This window comes from Miniopterus natalensis, chromosome 10 (assembly GCF_054644295.1).
Source record: "Miniopterus natalensis isolate mMinNat1 chromosome 10, mMinNat1.hap1, whole genome shotgun sequence".
Classification (NCBI taxonomy): Eukaryota; Metazoa; Chordata; class Mammalia; order Chiroptera; family Miniopteridae; genus Miniopterus; species Miniopterus natalensis.
In genome coordinates this window covers 25949270-25968367 of record NC_142090.1, presented here as the reverse complement: position 1 = coordinate 25968367, position 19098 = coordinate 25949270, and the positions used below count along the sequence as shown (strand labels likewise).

General features: G+C 39.3%; 1 protein-coding gene across 1 annotated transcript in view; it reads right to left on the bottom strand.

Annotated features, from left to right (window-relative positions):
* The window catches only part of CTTNBP2 (cortactin binding protein 2), a 152950-nt gene that overhangs the window by 23484 nt on the left and 110368 nt on the right, over nucleotides 1-19098 (bottom strand). Inside the window, exons 10-12 of the mRNA XM_087821053.1 lie at nucleotides 17916-18191; nucleotides 15748-15843; nucleotides 14784-14863 (exon numbers count right to left, since the gene is read on the bottom strand). Of these exons, the coding sequence (XP_087677179.1) occupies nucleotides 14784-14863; nucleotides 15748-15843; nucleotides 17916-18191 (452 nt within the window). The remainder of the gene's footprint in view (nucleotides 1-14783; nucleotides 14864-15747; nucleotides 15844-17915; nucleotides 18192-19098) is intronic.

The window sequence follows — 19098 nt, the reverse complement described above, 5'->3', positions numbered from 1 at the left end:
TATTAATTAGCTTTATTTGTTCAGCATGTCATCTTTTTCACTTTAATGTGAAACACTGGCAAATATTATGCTTATACACTTACACAGTATTTTATATAGTGTTTATATATTTAAAGCAAGAGATGGCATCTTATGAAAAAGCATATTCCTTGTTCTATTTTCTACAGCTGCAGTTCAGTATGTTAGCTGGGTACAGGGTTCCTAGCATAGTTTGTCCCTCACAGGTATTCTATAATTTTTAGATAATCTTTTGAGTTTTCCTAACGCTTATTTTACTTTTCAGTGATTAAAATAGCAATGAATTGCATTATGAGAATTTTGGAAAATACAAAGAAACATGAAGAAGCACAATAGAAATCACTAAAGCAACCACTGCCAATACTCATTTGCTTCTAGCTTTCTTCTTTGCACAGTTGACGTGTATATTTATATGCTTTTAAATAATCCATTAATCTTTTCAAAACCACTGTATATCAGAGTATCTTTGACTTTTTAATGTAAAAGATACCTTGATAAATATAAATTCTTTGATCAACTATCTATATTATTCCATTCTGGAATATGGTGTTTCAAAATTTAGGAGAGACTGATCACTTTTACTTTGTAAAAAAGACAATCTACATGGATGCCTACAGGATTAAAAAAATCTTTATCCTTATGTATAAGGATATGTCATCTGCAAACATGTAGAGATATAGCAAATACTGGGATGGAAAGCCAGTGATCTTCTAGGCAAAGGCAGTGATGTTTGGAGCAAGATGTGGAGGGGAGGTCATTCTCCCACCACCATCATCCCAGGGATGAGCTCCCAACTGCCAGCCCAGATGCTTGGGAGAAACTTTATTCTTGGAAAGGTCTTGCAGAAAAGGACCTGGGCAGGTGAAGTGCCAACCACACTGGTACAGTTGGAGGTAGCTCATGTAGGAAGACTGAGCCACTCACACTTACAGAAATGTTAAACATGAAAGGTTCTGTTTTCTTTTTATAATTTGGAATGGAACAATGTAAGGATACACATGTACATGTATCTTTGTGCTGTTGTTGTTCTGTCGTGCTCTGATAAAGTTGTCCCTTTGAGATCATAGAAGGCCACATCTTTGAGGGTGTCTGGGGTGGATTTTGGTGAAGACAGTGAATGTGCCCCTAGCTCATCAGAAATGCAGATTCTAGAATATGAAGGGAAGGTTTGAGGAAAAGCCCTTAGTATGGAAGGAAGAGGGAACTCCTTCCTACCTAGGACCTTTAAGCCTTGAGCTTTGGCCTCCAAGGAGATGAAGACATGCTTAAAGGAACTCCTGGCAAGTGGAGAAAAACGAGGCTTGACTACCGGGTGTCAGACCATGAGCTAAATAGGGAAGTGGTCCTTTAAGGGGCTCCTTATGTTGGACTTCGGACTGGGTTTTGGGTTTGAATACTACCCCACTATTACTAAGCCTTCAATAGAAAAGGGAATGGTTGAATTCGCATTGGGACTAGGGCAACAACAGGGAGAGTAGTGTGTCTAAAAGAAACAAGACAGGGGCTGGAGCTGCCCAAGAAATGTCAGCATCCTAAAGCCTCAGGATGAAGTCAATGAAGTGGCTGGTCTGGGCTGTTTTCTGTGGTAGGAGGTCTGTGAGCCAGGTAATGGTAGACTTGTTGGCAAGGACCAAGACCTGAACAAGGACTCCTGCATAGACATGGAAGAGAGAATATCCCACAAGTTCAGCTGAGGTTCTGCTTCTAGGGAGTGAGGCTATGAAGCCATCAGACTGCAGAAGTAAAATATTATTAATTATTAAAGAATAACTTGTTCTCATTTGTACCTTGAGGATGCCTAGGGGATATATAAATTGTACCTGTAATGAAAAAATGTAACCCAGATTTGTTTAGTTGTGGCGTCTTTCTCCCAATCTTAAATGGAATGGGGTAAATCCTTTAGATATGCATAGTCAGACTTTTTTTGGCTTAGGAAATTTTTCTTCCATTATGTTTTTGGCAATTTCTCCTCTTTTCGTTCTCTTATTTCTAAAAAACACCTATCATCCTATTGTTAGAGTAGGCAGCAAGTTAGATATTAAGAAGGAAAGAGGGAGCGAATGGAACAAAACATCTGGCTAAGCAGATAAATAGCCTTGCAGTCATCTGGGGAGTAACTGACGTAGTTCCACCAGCTCAACAGGCCTGGGAAAAACCGCAGACATCCTGAAATGGGGGAGAAAGGGGCAGAGGGAAATTCCTATTATTAGCGCATGTGCAGACCTGTACACAAGTCACCTTGAGGTGAACGCTCCTCAATTATACCCTGATTATAATAAATTAGCTGTTTTGACCCCCCACTTAGTGGGCAAACCTAGAGAATTGTGGGTAGGAGCCAAAGTGGTAGAACACTGCCCAAAGGAAATCAGAGGATAGGATTGGATAGTTTAAAAAAAGCCCTCTGCTTTCAGGGATTAGATAGTTCAAAATAAACCCACTCTTTTCACAGCCCAAGAGAATAAAGGGAGCACGACCCTGAGGGCTCAGGGCAGTTGCTCTTGGAGCCTGCCCGCTCTCTCTCCCCCTCTGAGAGTGTACTTTCACTTTAATAAATCTTGCCACTGCTGCTTGAACTCCTCCTGTGTGTGTTCCTGAACTGTTTCTTGCGACACCTCAAAAAACCTTCTTTGTCCCTGGCACTATCGTGAATACTCACCTTCCCTTTCTGTGCTGTGAGGATATCTGTCCCTTTACCATCGTCGCCGGCTGTCCTCTTCCACATTCTGGGAGAGCACCGGTTAGTTTTTCATAACATTTACTATTCACTATCTCGCTTCTGCTCTTTATTGTCTAAAGTACAGTTTTAATAGCACTATTGTATTTTTAATTGTTCTTACAGTTCCTTACCTCGTGCACATCCTTTCCAATACTTTTCCTTTTAATCTTGGCCTGGACTCTACCATGGCTTTACTACCCTGCTTTCAGAGTCTATCTCCTTGCATTCTCTAAGAGAATGAACATAATTTTCCACACTTTTTTTTCCTATTTTTTCTAGTAATTTTTAAGGTGTGTTTTTCTTCTGAGTTTTCAAGACAGTATCTATTCTGTTCTGCAGTATTCTTCCTAAGTATAATGTTAATTTGTTATTAGTATTTATGTACTTGTGAAACCACAGGGATAATTTTGCATTAAAACAGGATGTATGGACTAACACTGGCTTTATTCACTGACCACTAATTTTTTTGGCTGAATTCCTACCTTAGGTCATTGAGTGGGTTGTGGGCCGGTGTCTCTAGTTTCTAGTTAAACTCCAAGATCCAGCAATGGCTGCAGTGAGCTGAACTCCCGCTGTCCACCAAGGCAGAAAAACATGCAAGAGATAAACTGCAGCCCCAGGGAGCAGAATGCTCCTGCATCCATCCCACTAAAAATGCTTATATAATATGCTGCCCAGATGTAGCACAGTCTGCCCAAGGCACCAGCTCCTTGCCCAGGTATTTCCAGGGGCTTTCATCTTTGAATGAATGTGGAAGTCCTGTATTGGCAGGGGGTGGAGGAGAATATCACAGTGCTGCAAAAATCAAAGAGTACGCAATAAAGGATATATGCTCAATTTTCTAACCAGCGTAAATCTTGCTTTATTTTTTTAATATTAGTAAGATGATAGTAGTGTAGTAGGCAGTTAGACAGGCATGAGCAGAGCAAGGACAACAGGCCAGGTATCCAAGGGTGCCCAGCAATGGACAAATGTAGGGTGGGCCCTCACCCCCAGGGTGACTTTTCCTCCACTAGCATAAAGCTGCCATGCGGTTCAGATCCCTGACCTTTCATATCACTGATCTTACAGTTTGGACCCTCCCCTGACCTTTCCTCCCCTGGCCTCTTGCTAGTCATGTGGTAAACCTGGCACCTACCAACCAGTAGAGACCATGACCCTGAAAGGACACACTTAGGAAGCTGATGAATATTCTATTGTCCTCCCCTGAGACCTCCAAGTAAAAGCCCTTGAGACAAAGGACTCAGCGCTTACTCTTTGTCTCTCTTGAGCACCCCGAGAACCTTTCCCCAGGATGCTCTCTGCCTCTCCCTCTTCCTCCCCCTCCCCCTCCATCTTTCTTGCATTTGTCTTGGCTCTGAATTCTTTCTTAGCCAGAACTTGAGTACCGAGGTTGCTGAAGGGAGACCTGATGCTGGTAACATTCTGGTGCCGCTTCACCACTAACATTAGAAGGGTATTAAAAAGTGTTTTCCAACCTAATTTCCAGTTGGCCTCAAATAAGTAGGCCTAGTACTCTCTTGCCCCTATAAATGCAGTAAAAAGTTTTTCTAGATTCTTTCCAAAGGGAGACCTCACTTCTATTTTTCTGAAGTTTTGTCACTTTTCAAAAGTACTTTAGCGGGAAACAGCATGTTAGGTACTGCTAGCCAGGTCCAATTTTAAACCATAAGTACTGAGCTTTCCAAATTAATCTCATACTGCCATGACATACTGGTTAGAAATTCTCTCACGAGGAATGAATTATTTCCCATCAGTGAAACCAAATACAAAATTTCAAGATTTATTGAATATGCAACCCCCAAGATTTGTAAGTAGTATTGCTATTTAAATCTTATGTTATTTCTGAAAACAAGGGTGCTCTCTATTCATTACAGCTATCCTGTCAAACCACCTGCACTTTCTTAAGATTGATTTTGGAATCATATAACAGCAAAGGACCCAGCTTCACAGATAAGCAGTCTTCAATTTCAACACCTCATCTGTTTTCAGACTGTAGGAGTCTTACAAATATAGGCAGAAAACATTCAATTTAAAATTTTGGCCATCTACTAGCAGTAAGCACTTTGTGTTCACACAGACTAATATCCTTTCTGGAAAAAGGTAAATTAAAAATAAGTGAACTAAATAATTAAATAAAGGGAAAAACAAATGTATATACTTCCAGGTCATTAGTACATTCTAATGAATGCATCCATTAGTAGGTTTGTCCTCATTTCAGATATTATCAGTTTTTTATTTATGTTATTTTATTCTATCTTGTCAGGTGATGTAATTGTGTTGTTTACCATTTAAATTCTAAACCAAAAAAATTAATTGCTGGGAGCTTGTGGCTCTACTGAGACTGGTGAAAACATTCAAAGCTATGCCAAGAAAACATATTTATCTATTCCAGCATTACCATTCACATTTCTCTAAATAGAAAGATCTAAGGTATAATAAATGTAAATGCTACATGCTTCCAGCAGAGGGCTCTAAATAGGTAGATGGACAGACAGGCAAGCAGACAGATTTTTTTGCGGGGGGAGCTAAATATTTAAATTGTGTTGAAAGAAGATCTGTTCTTTGAAAAATAAAATCAAAGTTAACTTCTAAAGGGTTATGGACAAAAAGGAGCCACATACTAAACCTGAAAAGCTCAGGGCAGGCCTGCAGGCCTTGCAAACTCAAGAGACTAAAAGTAACCACAAAGGATGGTCTGAAATTAAAATTTTCTAAACATAAGCAATTTATGGTTGGTAGTCATGCACTAAGACAGTATTTTTCCCTAACAAAGGTGAATTTTCACTTTAACTAAGCCTCCTGTCGGTTGTCTTTTGCATCTGAGGTAACATTCCTGATTAACACATGCTTTTTGCAAAACAAAGTAATTTCCCTTTCCTCTCATTGCTATTGATATCTTATTAACTGTTCAATTGAGGCAGGAACCGCCACCATTTTAGGAAGATTCCCCATTTCAGGTATCAGATTACCCGCCTGAATGTATAAGTAACCTTATCTGACCTCTGTAACCCCACCCACTATTTTCATGCCAAAAGCAGGCCCGACCTACGACCCTATAAAGCTGACCCAAGCCCTTTGTTCAGGGCCCAGAATTTGGAGACTGCCTCCTCTGGCACCGCATGCGTTAAATAAAGGTCTCCTTTCTCCTCCTCCGGTGTACGGCCTGAGTCTTTTTCGTTACACAATGTTAACTATCCTGTACCCACCTATGTAAAAGAAGTATGTGTTTATCATTTTACCTTTTATCCTATCCCACAGGTCCACCTCCCTGCTCACCTCCCCATGTTTTGCTTTCTCCCACCTCCCTAATCTATCACCAATGGATTTCATGTAACCCACTTTCCTCTTCTCCTTTGATCGTAATCCATAAAGCAGGGTGCAAAACTGCCATTCTCTGGAGCATTATCTCAATCCTTTAAGATTCTGGTTCCCGGCAATTGTTGTCAGTTTGGCTCAGATAAATTCACCAAAATTCTTCACAGGTTTGAATGTTTCTTCCGTTATCAAGGTGAATTGTAGTTGTCAGAATTATCACCTAAGTGCATGCTTACAGTGTGACATTTTGGCTCATTAGTAAAGGGGACACCAGCTTTATCAGCACAATTGGTACCAATCCCTTTTATTCTGGTGTCTTCACAGCCTATTCAGGAAGCTCTTATCACATGTCAATTAGTGCTTTGTGAGGCAAATGAATTCTGGATTAAATGGGAACAACGACCTCAACAAAGGCCCATTCATACTTTTATTTTTTCCCTCCAGTGTTTTTCTGCAGAAAGGAGTTTACAAGAGGAGCTGTAGTCTCCACTATGGTCAATGTGGCACCTGTAATGTGGTTTCAGACTTGTAGCATTACTTTAAAGCAATAAAGTTAATCTTTTATTTCAAGTTTTGTCAGAGTTTGAGGAAAAGCTTCTACTGTCTTGAGAACAATTTTAGGTCAGGTTGTAGTGAGCCGTTGAACTCAGAAAAGGATGAAAAACAAAAGATCATTCCCAAGCCAGTAAAATTGGGATGGCTATAGCTTAAAGTGTCATGCTTTACAGCTATTGTTATTGATACCATTGTAATAATCTGGTTATTATTTAAGAGAAAAGGAGTAAGGAGAAGACTAGATAATATAGGCATGCCATTTATACAGCTTTGCTGACTTAACACTCTCCAAGTCTTTCCAGGTCAATAGGGGAAGGGACTGTACAACAGACACATGCCCAGTAAGGTCTGAGTGACATGGGAAGGTGCCTACCTGTCTGTCAGTCACACCTGGGAGCCAGAATAGACATGGCCACTGCAAGGGTGCAAAACTTGAATATTTAAACTCCTAGACAAAGAAGCATGCGCTCTTGGATCTTGGTTTTTACTCTCTAGCTCTCTTGGGACTTCTGATGTAGGGGACACACTCCCTTGCATTTACCCAAGTGGCTCACAGCCATGTGGGGCCCACACAAGGAACTGATGGACTTTAGCCTGAATGCTGAACTATACCTGGCTGCAACATGGAACGGAAGCTCTGGACACTGGCCCTCGTTTTGGCTCTGCTGGACCCCCAGGTGCCCCTCTCTCAGGACTGGGTTAAGGAACATTGGACATTAGAACCTGAAGAATGTAATTCCATGCAAATAAAGCCTTTTACCACATCTGTCTCTTCCATGGGGGCTTCTGAAAATGCTTATTTCTGTAGTACCCCAAGAAACTCACTCCTACTCATGTCTGGGAAATCTGGCCCACTAATTCCTCCAGCAACATTACCATTGTAATTAGCTAGTTATTAATAATAGGAAAGGAGCAAAAGGGAAGCCCGACATTAGAAGCATAGCCACCTGGGCAGGAATCTGCAATTTCACATTCCCCAGGGAACCACCAGTCCATTCCCTGCAAATCACTGGGGAAAGGGGAAGATGGGCACATGCACAGTGGGTTGGGGTGATGTAGGGAAGGCACCTGTCAGTCTAGCCTGGAACAAAACTTATTGGCCAGGGAGGGTGAAGCCATGGCAAGTGTACAAAATCTTAGAAAGTTAAAATCCTGAGACAAAGGAATTTTCTTGCTCTTGGCTTTCTTGTTCTCTGATTTTGCTCCTGCCTGTGGTTCCTAGAAACTGCATGGTGGACCCCATAAACAATGGACTGATGAACTGCAGCTGGAAACACAAATTAATCTAGCCTGATGCCAGACTAGACTATGCAAACATGAACAAAAACTCTGGGCAACAGTTTTAATCCAGGCTCTGCTAAAAGCAAAAGGGGACTTTTTCCTTGGAGGGATGGAAGGAAATAAGACCTTGAAAACTCAGGGGTCTAATCCCATGCAAATGAGTATCATTTATTCTCCTGTGTCAATTCAAAATATTCCTTTTTCCTCCAGCAATATTACCATTGTAATTAGCTAGTTATTAATAATAGGAAAGGAGCCTACATCCTCGGCAACAGATGGGGACACAGAGAGCTCCCCACTGATAATACTAGGACTTTCATTCTGACCTCTTCTGACACTCAATTTTAAAGAAATAATTCATATATGATTTTAGAGCCACAGATAACAGTTATATCAATTTATTCATATAAAATCCCCCAAACAATACTGGCACATTCAGCATCGGGAATACACAAAACTGAAGTCCTTCTTGTTAGAGTGGGTTTCAATCATTTCCTGAGGTCCCTCTTTATAGGCATATGAGAATAAAATTCAAGAGAAATTACAGTTCACACACGAGACACACATATTTTCTATTTTTAAAAATTATCTCATTGAAACTGTAAAAGCCAAGCTCAGACTTGATTACTAAATTCAAATAAAGCTAGGCCTACATTTATTAATACAGGAGTAATAATTTGGGTATTTATTATAGCTATTTAAAAGATAAAACTATAGATATCTTGAACATAACCCTCCCTTATCTTCCAGGCTCTAGCACTTATGAACTCTTCCTGCTCCAGACCTCCTCTGGGGTGACACTAGCGCAAGTGGCCAGAATCTTCTTCCACTACAACTAAGGGAACATAAGGATCCATCAGTGTTGGAGCCACCTCTTCCTCATATGAGGGAACCAGCCTCATCCGTCCATCAGAACCTCGCCCAGCCTTGCTCCTCCATGCCCTGAAAGAGATCAGGCTGGACCTGGTCATTTGCTAAACAGATTGATGCAGCTATGGTGAGCTGTCTGATACATAACCATCTTTTATGACATTTTTATGGAAATGCAGCAAATTTATCTTGGGATATGTGAAGAATAAGTATAATCTCCTAGAGTAAGGAAGGATTGGAGAGGACAGCCAATAGGTCAAAGAATCTCATGAATTATGTCCTGAGGGATTCAGAGTCCTACATTTTAAAATAGGCTTAGATTAGGGTGATCTAGTCAAGTATTTTTCTAATATAAAAATCACTTATAGTCACTGAATTATTAAAATAGAAAAATTAAGAATAAACACCAAAAAAACAAACAATCCAGTTTAAAAAATGGGCAAAGGTATGAATAGACACTTCTCCAAAGAGGACATACAGATGGCCAATAGACATATGAAAAGATGCTCAATGTCACTAATCATCATTGAAATGCAGATTAAAACCACAATGAGATATCACCTCACACCTCTCAAGAATGTCTATCATCAATAAATCAACAAACAACAAATGTTGGCAAGAATGTGGAGAAAAGGGAACCCTCCTGCACTGTTGGTAGGAATGCAGATTGGTGCAGCCACTGTGGAAAGTAATATGGAATTACCACAAAAAATTAAAAATGGAACTGCCTTAGGATCCAGCGATTTCACTGCTGGGAATTTATCCAAAGAAATCCGAAACACTAATTCGAAAGAATATATGCACCCCTATGTTCACCGCAGCATTATTTATAACAGCCAAGATTCGGAAACAGCTGAAGTGCCCATCAGTACATGAGTGGATAAAAAAGCTTTGGTACATTTACACAATGGCATACTACTGGGCCATAAAAAGGAAGATAACTTTACTCTTTGCAAGAGCATGGACGGACCTGGAGAACATTATGCTAAGTGAAATAAGCCAGTCAGAGAAGGACAAGTACCATATGATTTCACTCATATGTGGAATTTATTAACAAACTGAACTACCAATCAAAACAGAGACAGACTCACAGGTAGAGAGCAGGCAGACAGCTGGGGGTGGGGGGATTGAGGGGAAAAAAACAAGAACTCATGGACATGGATAACAGTGTGTTGATTGCGGGGGGAAGGAGGAGAGTAGTGGGGGCTGGTGGAAGAGGGAATAAAGGGGATAAATGGTGATGGAAAAAACAAAATAAAATAAAATTAAGAATATGCTAATAAAAATTGCAAATTTGCTAAGAGAAAAGTTTGAGTTAATGCAAAAAGTTCAACTATTATAAATTTTTAGTGACTGAAAACTCAAATAAGTTAAATATTTCCTTATTAACTCAATGATAGAGATTTAAAATGTATTTGTATTTATTTAACTATTTAATTAAAGTATTTAAAAACAGCATCATCATTTATTTCAAAAGCCTGATTTAAAGTCTTCGCTCCATTTGGTTTTCTGCATAAGAGCTTTAATTGATGCATTTTATATAACACATTTACACATATAGTGAAAACTGGTTACTGCAATTCTTTCTTAGACAATTCTTTCTTAGCCTAGATTCAACTCCTTAGGTTCCACCACTTAACTGCTAAGGATCTTAGGCAAGTTATTTTGAGTCTTAATTTATTCACAGGTAAATGGGAGTAACTGGTATAAGTACCTACCTAATAGAATAATCAAATGAGATCATCTATATACTTAGAACAGAACTTGGCATATAATAAGTACTCATTAAAAGTCAGATATTAGTAGGTTTGCATTTTTACTGCACAGATTTTCAACAGTTCAAAGAAACATCAGTGTGTCTACAATTACTGTGGCACTAAATGGATATGTCACTCTGTGGCTCAAATTCTATCAGTGGCTTCCTATTACACCTGGACTAAAATTCAAAGTCCTTGCCATGGTCCTACATGATCTAGCTTCTGGTCCTCTCTCAGACCTCATTGCCAGTCTAGGTATTTTTGTACCTGCTATTCCCTCTGCTTTAAACACCCTCCATAAGGCCTTCACTTCATTTGATCTTCTGTTTACATGTCACCACAGAAAGGTTTTTCCTGTTAACTCCATTAAAAGCGCTTTCTGCCATCTTTCTCACTGGCTCTTTATCTCCTTACCTGCTTTATTTTCCTTTATAGTTGTAATTATGGCTGGTCTCACATTATATGTATTTATTCATTTGTTTTTTATACGTCTTACCCACTAGAATGTAAGCCCCAAGCATTTAGGGAATGCATCTTATTTATACACAGCTATATCCTAAATTCCTAAAACTGCCTGCATTTCGGAAGCTCTCAATAAATAGTTGACAAACAACTGAATTAAATAACTAAACAAGATACAAAAATGTATAACTCATGGTCTATCTCCTTAAGGGGTTCATAATATTATTTGGAAGAAGAAACATTGACAACCATTATATTATTGCCTCACTCACTTTAAATTTTGAAGTGATTGCTAAAATGAGTGATAGTTTTTATCTTCATCCAAGAGTTAATTGTTAGATTAAAAAAGCCCTCATTAAATTGAGAATAGAGCTAAGAACAGTGTTCGTTTAGCCTCTGGTTTGTTGGTTATTGGTAGTCAAACTATGTCTTACGCATCAGGAGGTACGTGCATAATTGCAACTGGGATGTGACTAGCAGATATTTAATTTGACAGGTCTACTCAGGCAAGGCTAATATGCAGTTGTAATTCAGTTGCATTGCCTTTATATTCATTTTATCATCTAAACAGGTGAATAAGAAGCTCTGAGCCATAACCTTGTCTGGTAGAGATGCTGAGGGGAGGGGAGAGAAGGAAATGGTTGTAGGAACTGACTCCAGTGAGAGCCTGAGGCTCACATTCCTGAAAAACAGTTGGTGACCCAACTTCAACCTTCACTTAAACAAAGGAATGAGATAAATCTCCTTCCCATTTCTATAAAATCCACAGGCTTACTTTGATGCATTAAAGAAAGGACAACAACTAGCAAAGAAAAAAAAGTGAAAGTGTCAGATTGAGAAGACACCATCTCTCCTAAATTGTAAGGGCTTTAAATGTTTCTGTGCTACTGTAGCTGCTTTTACAAAGGTCAATCCCAACTTTGAGCCTAACTAGATCAATGGAATGGTTTTCAATACTTCTTTTCATTGAGACTTCTGGCTAGTCTTGATGGTCAAACAACAGGACCTATACCTGCTAATTATGTCAAAATTCTTGGTAAAAAAAGAGGTAGAAAAACACTGGAATCCATTAAAATTTCCAAGCAGCAACAATCTTTGACCAACACAACACTAATTAAAGGAGCCACAGCTGCTGATTCTTTGGATGAACAGGAAGCTGCCTTTGAATCAATTTTTGCTGAAACTAGTAAGGTTCCAGTTGCATCTGATTCCATTGGGAAAAGTGGAGATAAGTAAGATCTTTGATATCTTTCATGTTTTTTGCAGTTGAACTATAGAGTATTTTTAAAAAAATACTTTTTACAAAGATATTATTCTACAATCCAATGAATACATTTATTAATTGCTATTCCAGGTGTTTTGCTGCCAGAAACTGTTAAATTTGTACACGCGTATGTTGGTCCAGTGACTTGGTTAGATTTTATAAGTTATTGGACCACAAAGATGTTTGTTTCACCTAGATTTTAAGATTATGAAAACTGGTATCATTTTCATCTTACTTAAAACCCTATATTTATTGAAGGAGTAAGAGTGATAAACTACAAAATATACTATTTGCTACAGTAGGGATTATTAATGCTTTTTAAAGTTCTACATTAATTATCTAGGAATCCTCAGAAATTGAGTGTTAACATGAAAATAGAAAAAAAGGCTAATTTTTTTACAACTTTAATTATATTGAATAATAAAAAATTTCTGATCTGTATTACAAAAAAAAACCCTTCAACTTCTTTTCATCAGGAGAAAAGATACCAATTCATAGTTAACGAAAACAATTTTTATAAAGAGTCATAGTCAAACCCATTCACTTTTTTAAAAAGCTTTCCAAATTAAGGCAGTAAACAAAATGAATGATTGTTTAATGTTTTACACCATCAATATATATTAGTTTTAGATAGATCTCACACAGACAGACACACACCTCTATCAGGGAATGCATAATCCTGGCTTCACCACTCAATAGTTATATGACCTTGTAGCTATTTTACCTCTTTCTGCTTCAGTTTCTTACCCTATACAATGGGTGATGTTGTTATATAGATAGGTAGGCAGGCAAGAGCAGAGCAAGATGGGATGGGTACAGAAACTCACCAGGGCAGAAAGCCCCAGATGCCTAGCAAGTGGCAAAACTGGGAAAACATGAACTTCACCCCCAGGGTAACCTATTCGCCCCCAGCATATTGCTGATCATGCAGTTTGGTCCTCCCGACTTTTTATATAGGTAGTGATGCGGTTTACACACCCTGACCTTATCCTTCCTAAAAACAACTTCTAGGCCTCAGTTGTATTTCAGCTCCAGGCACATCAAAACAACAAAACCAGGTAAGTGACACCTTGGCTGCCTCAGGATCAGCTACACTGACTAATGGACCCCTTGCCCTGGCACCAACCAATCAGTGGAGACCACAACCGTGAAAGAGCACCACTGGAAAGCTGACGAATATTCTATTGAGACATTCCCCTGAGACTCCCCCTAAAGATTCCCACCTGCAAGAAAGAGATAAATATTCTACACTCAGGACAAAGGACCCAGTGCTCTCCCAGGGGAGCACACCAGCACCATCTCCATCCCCCTTTTTCCCTCCCAGGGAACCCCCCATAAGACTTGTAATCAGGGTTTAGGCTTTTACCCTGAACCTGTCTCCAAGGCCCTTTCTCTCTCTGACCTCTCAGTGAGCCAAAGCAGCCCAGCCTGGGCTCTCCTGTTGCTTCTTCTATGCACCTTCCTTGTTTCACTGTCCTAAGTATATTTTTGCTGCGGCCAATAAATTCCTACTTACTTTGCTACACTTTGTCTCTTGATTGAAATCTTTCCTTCAAGAAGACAAAAATGGAGGTCGTGATGTCTCCCCAGTAACAATATTATTTACCTGGGAGGGGTGTTTTCAGGAATAAATAAATAATACATATTGCCTGGCATGTAATAAGTACTATTGGACAAATGCAAAGCATTACATTTATCCATTTTGTATTGAGAATTTGCTACTTTCTCCTGATAATTATACTCCCTACTTCTGCCTTTTAGTACTAGAACTGCCTAATAGCAGCACTGTCCAGCAAAAAACCATACTTGTCAGTCCCACCTGGAAATGTGTCTAAGTTCTGGTTAGTGGGATGTGGGCAGGAGTGATATGTGCAAACTGCCTGAAAGGAAGAGGCTTGCCCTCCAGGCTCTGCTCCCTCATGCTAGAGCCTGGGGATGCAGTGGTGACTCTCTCTGATGAGCAAACAGGAGCAACACCCCAGGGAACAGGGCAGCACTGAGAGAGAAGGTGTTGCAGAGGTCACCCAGCACTTTCATCCTCTCTGGGTCTCTCACCTGCTAGGACTTCTATATTTGAGAAAAATAAACTTCTGCACTGTGAAAGCTATAATTTTTTGGTTTCTGTTGAAGTGGCCAAATCAATGCACTACCTGATGCTGAGATATGTACTCATTTTTCAATTATAAAAGTTTATAGAACGGCATCCTGATATTTACAGCCATTCTCTTCCATATTGATTAGATATCTGATATCAAGAACTTGTTAGGGACAGATCATCTCCTCTTGCTCAAATTATAATATGCACAACTCACAGGTGGTCTCTGGGTCCAGGCAATGAATACCTAGATGGCAATGACAGAAATCCAGAAAGAAGTTACCAGCAGCCTCCTAGGGAGGGGGACTGTTGGGAAAGGTAATGGGGTTAGAGCACAGGGAATAGGGTGGGCCGGGGGTCATACTCTTCTAAACATAAAAATGGGCCACCCAATACTCCAGTGTCAAGGATGGGAGCATGAGACTCCACTCAGCAGCATCCACCTACCAGCCTTAGGTAGTTCTGCAGCACCTGAAGAGGGATCATAGATGTGTAAGTCACACTACTGAGGCAGCCTTCCTGAGGACCTGTAAGAAAGAAACATAGAAGGAACACTGGCTCTGATCGCTTGATTCAATATTTTACTGTTTATAAGCAAATGTTATCAGAGCTTAGTTCCAATCCTCAGAAAGTTCTAGGCTTGCCCAGCATTAATGCACAGTTCTGGGGTCTCCCTTTAGGTCTATTCCCTAATTCCTTATCGCCCCCCAACCCCCTTGGGAGTTCTGCTTTTCTCTCAATACACTGCTTGAGCCTAAAGAAATTTTCTTGCAGGGTCTCACACTTTTTTTTTAACTTCAATAAGTATACTTAAAACAATAAAATTAAACTTTATTCGTTGAAATTGCATTTTTAAAGACTCCATTCCCAAGTCTGGGAAATACATGATGATATGTGTAGCCTTCAATCTCTCTGAGCTCCAATTTTCTTGTATATAAAAATGAGGATAAACAAGAACATGTATCCCATTGGGTTGTTATAAGACTTAAATGAATTCATACTTTTACTGTGCTGTAAAGAACAGGGCTTAGCACATAACAGGTACTCACTAAACATTAGCTTGTACCATTAAAATAATCATATTAATCATGCACTGCACTTGAAAGTAACAAGTTTCTTTTAACTTTCTGTCACTCTCTTATCAGCACACCAGTTTGGTGCCTGGTTTATTCCTAATGAGATGCAATAGAAATCATAGGAATCAACAATCAAGACATCACCACAGGTGTCAACACATGGTTTTTGATTTTTCCTCTCCTTGTTCCAACAAACACTAATTAGTTAGTAGTGGGAGTCATATGTGCATGGCTAGAGAATGAAGGACAAAAACATGTGGGTTTACAAACTGGTCCTTTGAACAATCATAAAGCAAATGCTCTGTCAACATTATCTCAGTTTAGGATATCTTTACCTGACAAAAGCACAGTGACTTCCTCTGCTTTATTCTTCCTCATAAAGTCCCACGGGGGCTGGGTAAAGCTCTGACCTACTGACCATGGCACATTTCCTAGTTCAAAAAAGTGAAAATGTCAGTAGAAGATTAAAAGTAATTTTTCTTATAAGGGTCGATGGATGATCTCCTCTGTGAGAACCCTAACAAATCCAAAGCTTAAACTATCAAAGGCACGTGGAGAATTTGTGAAGGATCACAGGGAGTTAATTTTTGTTGAAAGTCAACAGGAAGACCTTCAAATTACAGCCTTCTCCAAAGCTGTCCTGAGGAGGGACCGAGAGAAACCTGCAGGGTGGAAATACAACTAAAGATTTCTAGGGTTAAGTTTTCAAGAGCAAAGCTGGTCATAACCTTTTGTGGTTCTTCCAGTGCCTGCTTCATAATGGCCAAATATTCTGAACCAGATCTCTGCCTCCCTTTCCAGCAAATTTTTAGATTCCAGGAAACAACATATAACCTCAGGTGCTCAGGTTAAGACAAGCCTTCTCAGAGTCTGGGCCCTCTGCTCCCACTTCATAGGTGCCTTCTCTAGAAAGGGATTAGTAATAAGAACTTGTTTTCATCTCTTCCCTTCCACAGACCAATTCCTAAATACCTATTCTCAGCATGTCCCAACATACATGCTTATACCACCTGTAACTTTCTGTTATCTGTTGGCCTTGGTCCTTCTTACCTAGCTGAGGTTGTCAACACAGTAAAGTCACTTATATACATATATTAATAACAATTATGCAGTTACCAATTATAAGTGGCTACAGCCAAGCACTAAACTAAGCCCAGTACCCACAAAACTCAATGATTTTAGATCTGGAATTCTACTGGAGTACCCCACCCTCAGTGATGAGCATGAGCACTGAAACCCCATTGCTCATAGACAAATCTACCTGATGGTAGTGAATATCGATTTGCCTTTTCTAATTTCCAGATTAACTGGATGAGGGCTGAAGTAGAGGTCCAGAGGTCCATTTCCTTCAAAGCATGGCTGTGCTGACTGTTTATCAGACCCCTAAGGCTGAATAACACTCTATTGTATGGGCAAAATGTGATGCTGAGAATCATTTCTGACTTATTTTCTTAATGTGATTAAATAATGATGGTAATTTTAATGATCACACCAAGGAGCCATAAAATTAAGTTGTGAATAATTTGCTTTAAAATCTAGCAGTAATATATATTTTGAAAGTGAATTAGCATTTATGAGTGAACAGATTAAAAGTCTTTTTACTATAATAAGTCTACACATCATAATAGCATGGTGAAAAGTATCCTTCCCTCAACCTGGACCATGCTTTTGCAACATGGTGCTGTTGAAAGTATACAGGCTTTCCTATCAGACTGGGGTTTGAGTCCTGCTGCTTTGCTCATTAGCTGTGACTTCAGGCAGGTCATCCTGTAACTTGTCTAGCTATCTGTAAAATGAGCCTGTTGTAGGGACCTGCTGAGGTGCTGATATAAAGCACTCAGCACAATTCTGGCATAGTGGCAGCAGGTTCCCACAGATGTTAGTTCTCCTGGTTTAAGAGGAAAGAAACTAACCAGGGATAACTAACATTTACAGAGCACTTACTATACTCGAGAAAGCAAATCTTATCTTTATAAGGCTAAGAGAGGCTGTTTCATGGAGGCTATCAAAGAGAAATAACCAGTTATCACCCCAATTCATCCCAAGTGAGAGCTTTGAATATATCTTCATTAAAATGCTTCTATCAACTCTAAACTTCATTGAGACTCCTGTCCTTGGAGGTAAAGTGTTAATGGATTACAGTATCCCTGGAATACCCCAAGTACAAATTTGGAGCTGTGCTCATAACTTGTGCATTAGCAAACAGGTGCAATGTGGTTAGTTTCTTACATTTATCTAGAATAGCAAGTACAATCACAAAACCTCATCAAGGGCTTTTGTGTTCTTTATTCTCTGAGTATTATCTGAAGCATACAAGCATTTTTATACTGACAGGCAACATTATGTACTTGCTGCATTGTGAATTCTCAAGTTTCAGCACCAGCAGCTGCCACAAGTGAGCTTTGAATGTGTTTAATCAGTAACTAATGCTTGTGTTATGAAGCCCATAAACATAAATAAACCTGGAAATTTAACTTTCTCTTCATTGTAGAACTGTTGATACCTAGCACGATGGACTGCACGCTGCTTGCACTGAGGCCAATGCTTGAGTTAGTGGTGTTATTAAACGTCACATCTTCCAGACTCCGCCATTCATCAGAAGAGATGGCCTTGAAATGATTTGTCAGAGCTTGATTCACTGCTTTTGAAAAATCATCCCATGATGTCTGTTTGCGGATATTTAAAGCACATATTGTGGTTTCACTTTCAAAGTCATCGGAACCATAGTTGCCTGGTTGAATTTCACCCACTGAAATCTTTAAGGGTATTTTAAAAGCATCTGTTGGAAGAACAAGAAAATTAGAAGTTAAAAAAATCCTGATAGAAAAACAACAAAACTATTGTATAAAATAAGCAAATATGAACATTTTATAAACAGATCAAAGGGCAGCTTCAGTACTTCTTTAAATAACATTAATTCAATACCAGAGTAAACTCTGGTCTTTCATCTATATCTTCACGCTTTCTTTGGAACCAGGTTGCTTGAATGGTTTATCTTTCCTTGTATCTTTGGCCTTTTCTATTTCATTGATTTTTTTCCCTTCAGCAAGATTCTCAAATTCTTTAAGAATTCTGAGAAAATGAGGGCCCTCTTTGGACTCTGAATTCTCTGCATTGCCCCTTTTCCTCACCTTCATTAATAGTGGCATGAATGAGGCAGGTTTATAGAAACTTAATGTATATAAAAGAAACTATAGCATGAATCTAGAGGGGCTTAGCAGAGCTGTTGAGGACAGGACACTATAGATATCACTCATTCATAGGGTTGCCAAGAATCAGAGCAAACTCAATGGCTTGTAACATACACACAGTTCTATAGGTCAGTGTGCTTAGGGTAGTGGCTTTAGTCATACAACCTTGGTCTTAGCCTCAAGGTCGGCCTTCTATTAGCTGTGAGTACTTGGTAAATTGCCTTGATCTCTCTATATCCCAATTTCTTCTAAAAAATGGAAGGAATGTATAAGCAAGGTATTATGAAGAGTAAATGAACTCATTTGGAATGAATTTCACACACAGTTACATGGTAAGTACTAGTAAGAATTTGATAAATGGCAAACAGTGCTTCTAAAATGATCTTTCTAATCTCTCTGTGATACCAAATGACTGAGACCCCACCTAGGTGGGCAGCACCCCCATGCACTTCTATTCTTACAAATTGAATTACATGCTTACCAAGAGTCACATGT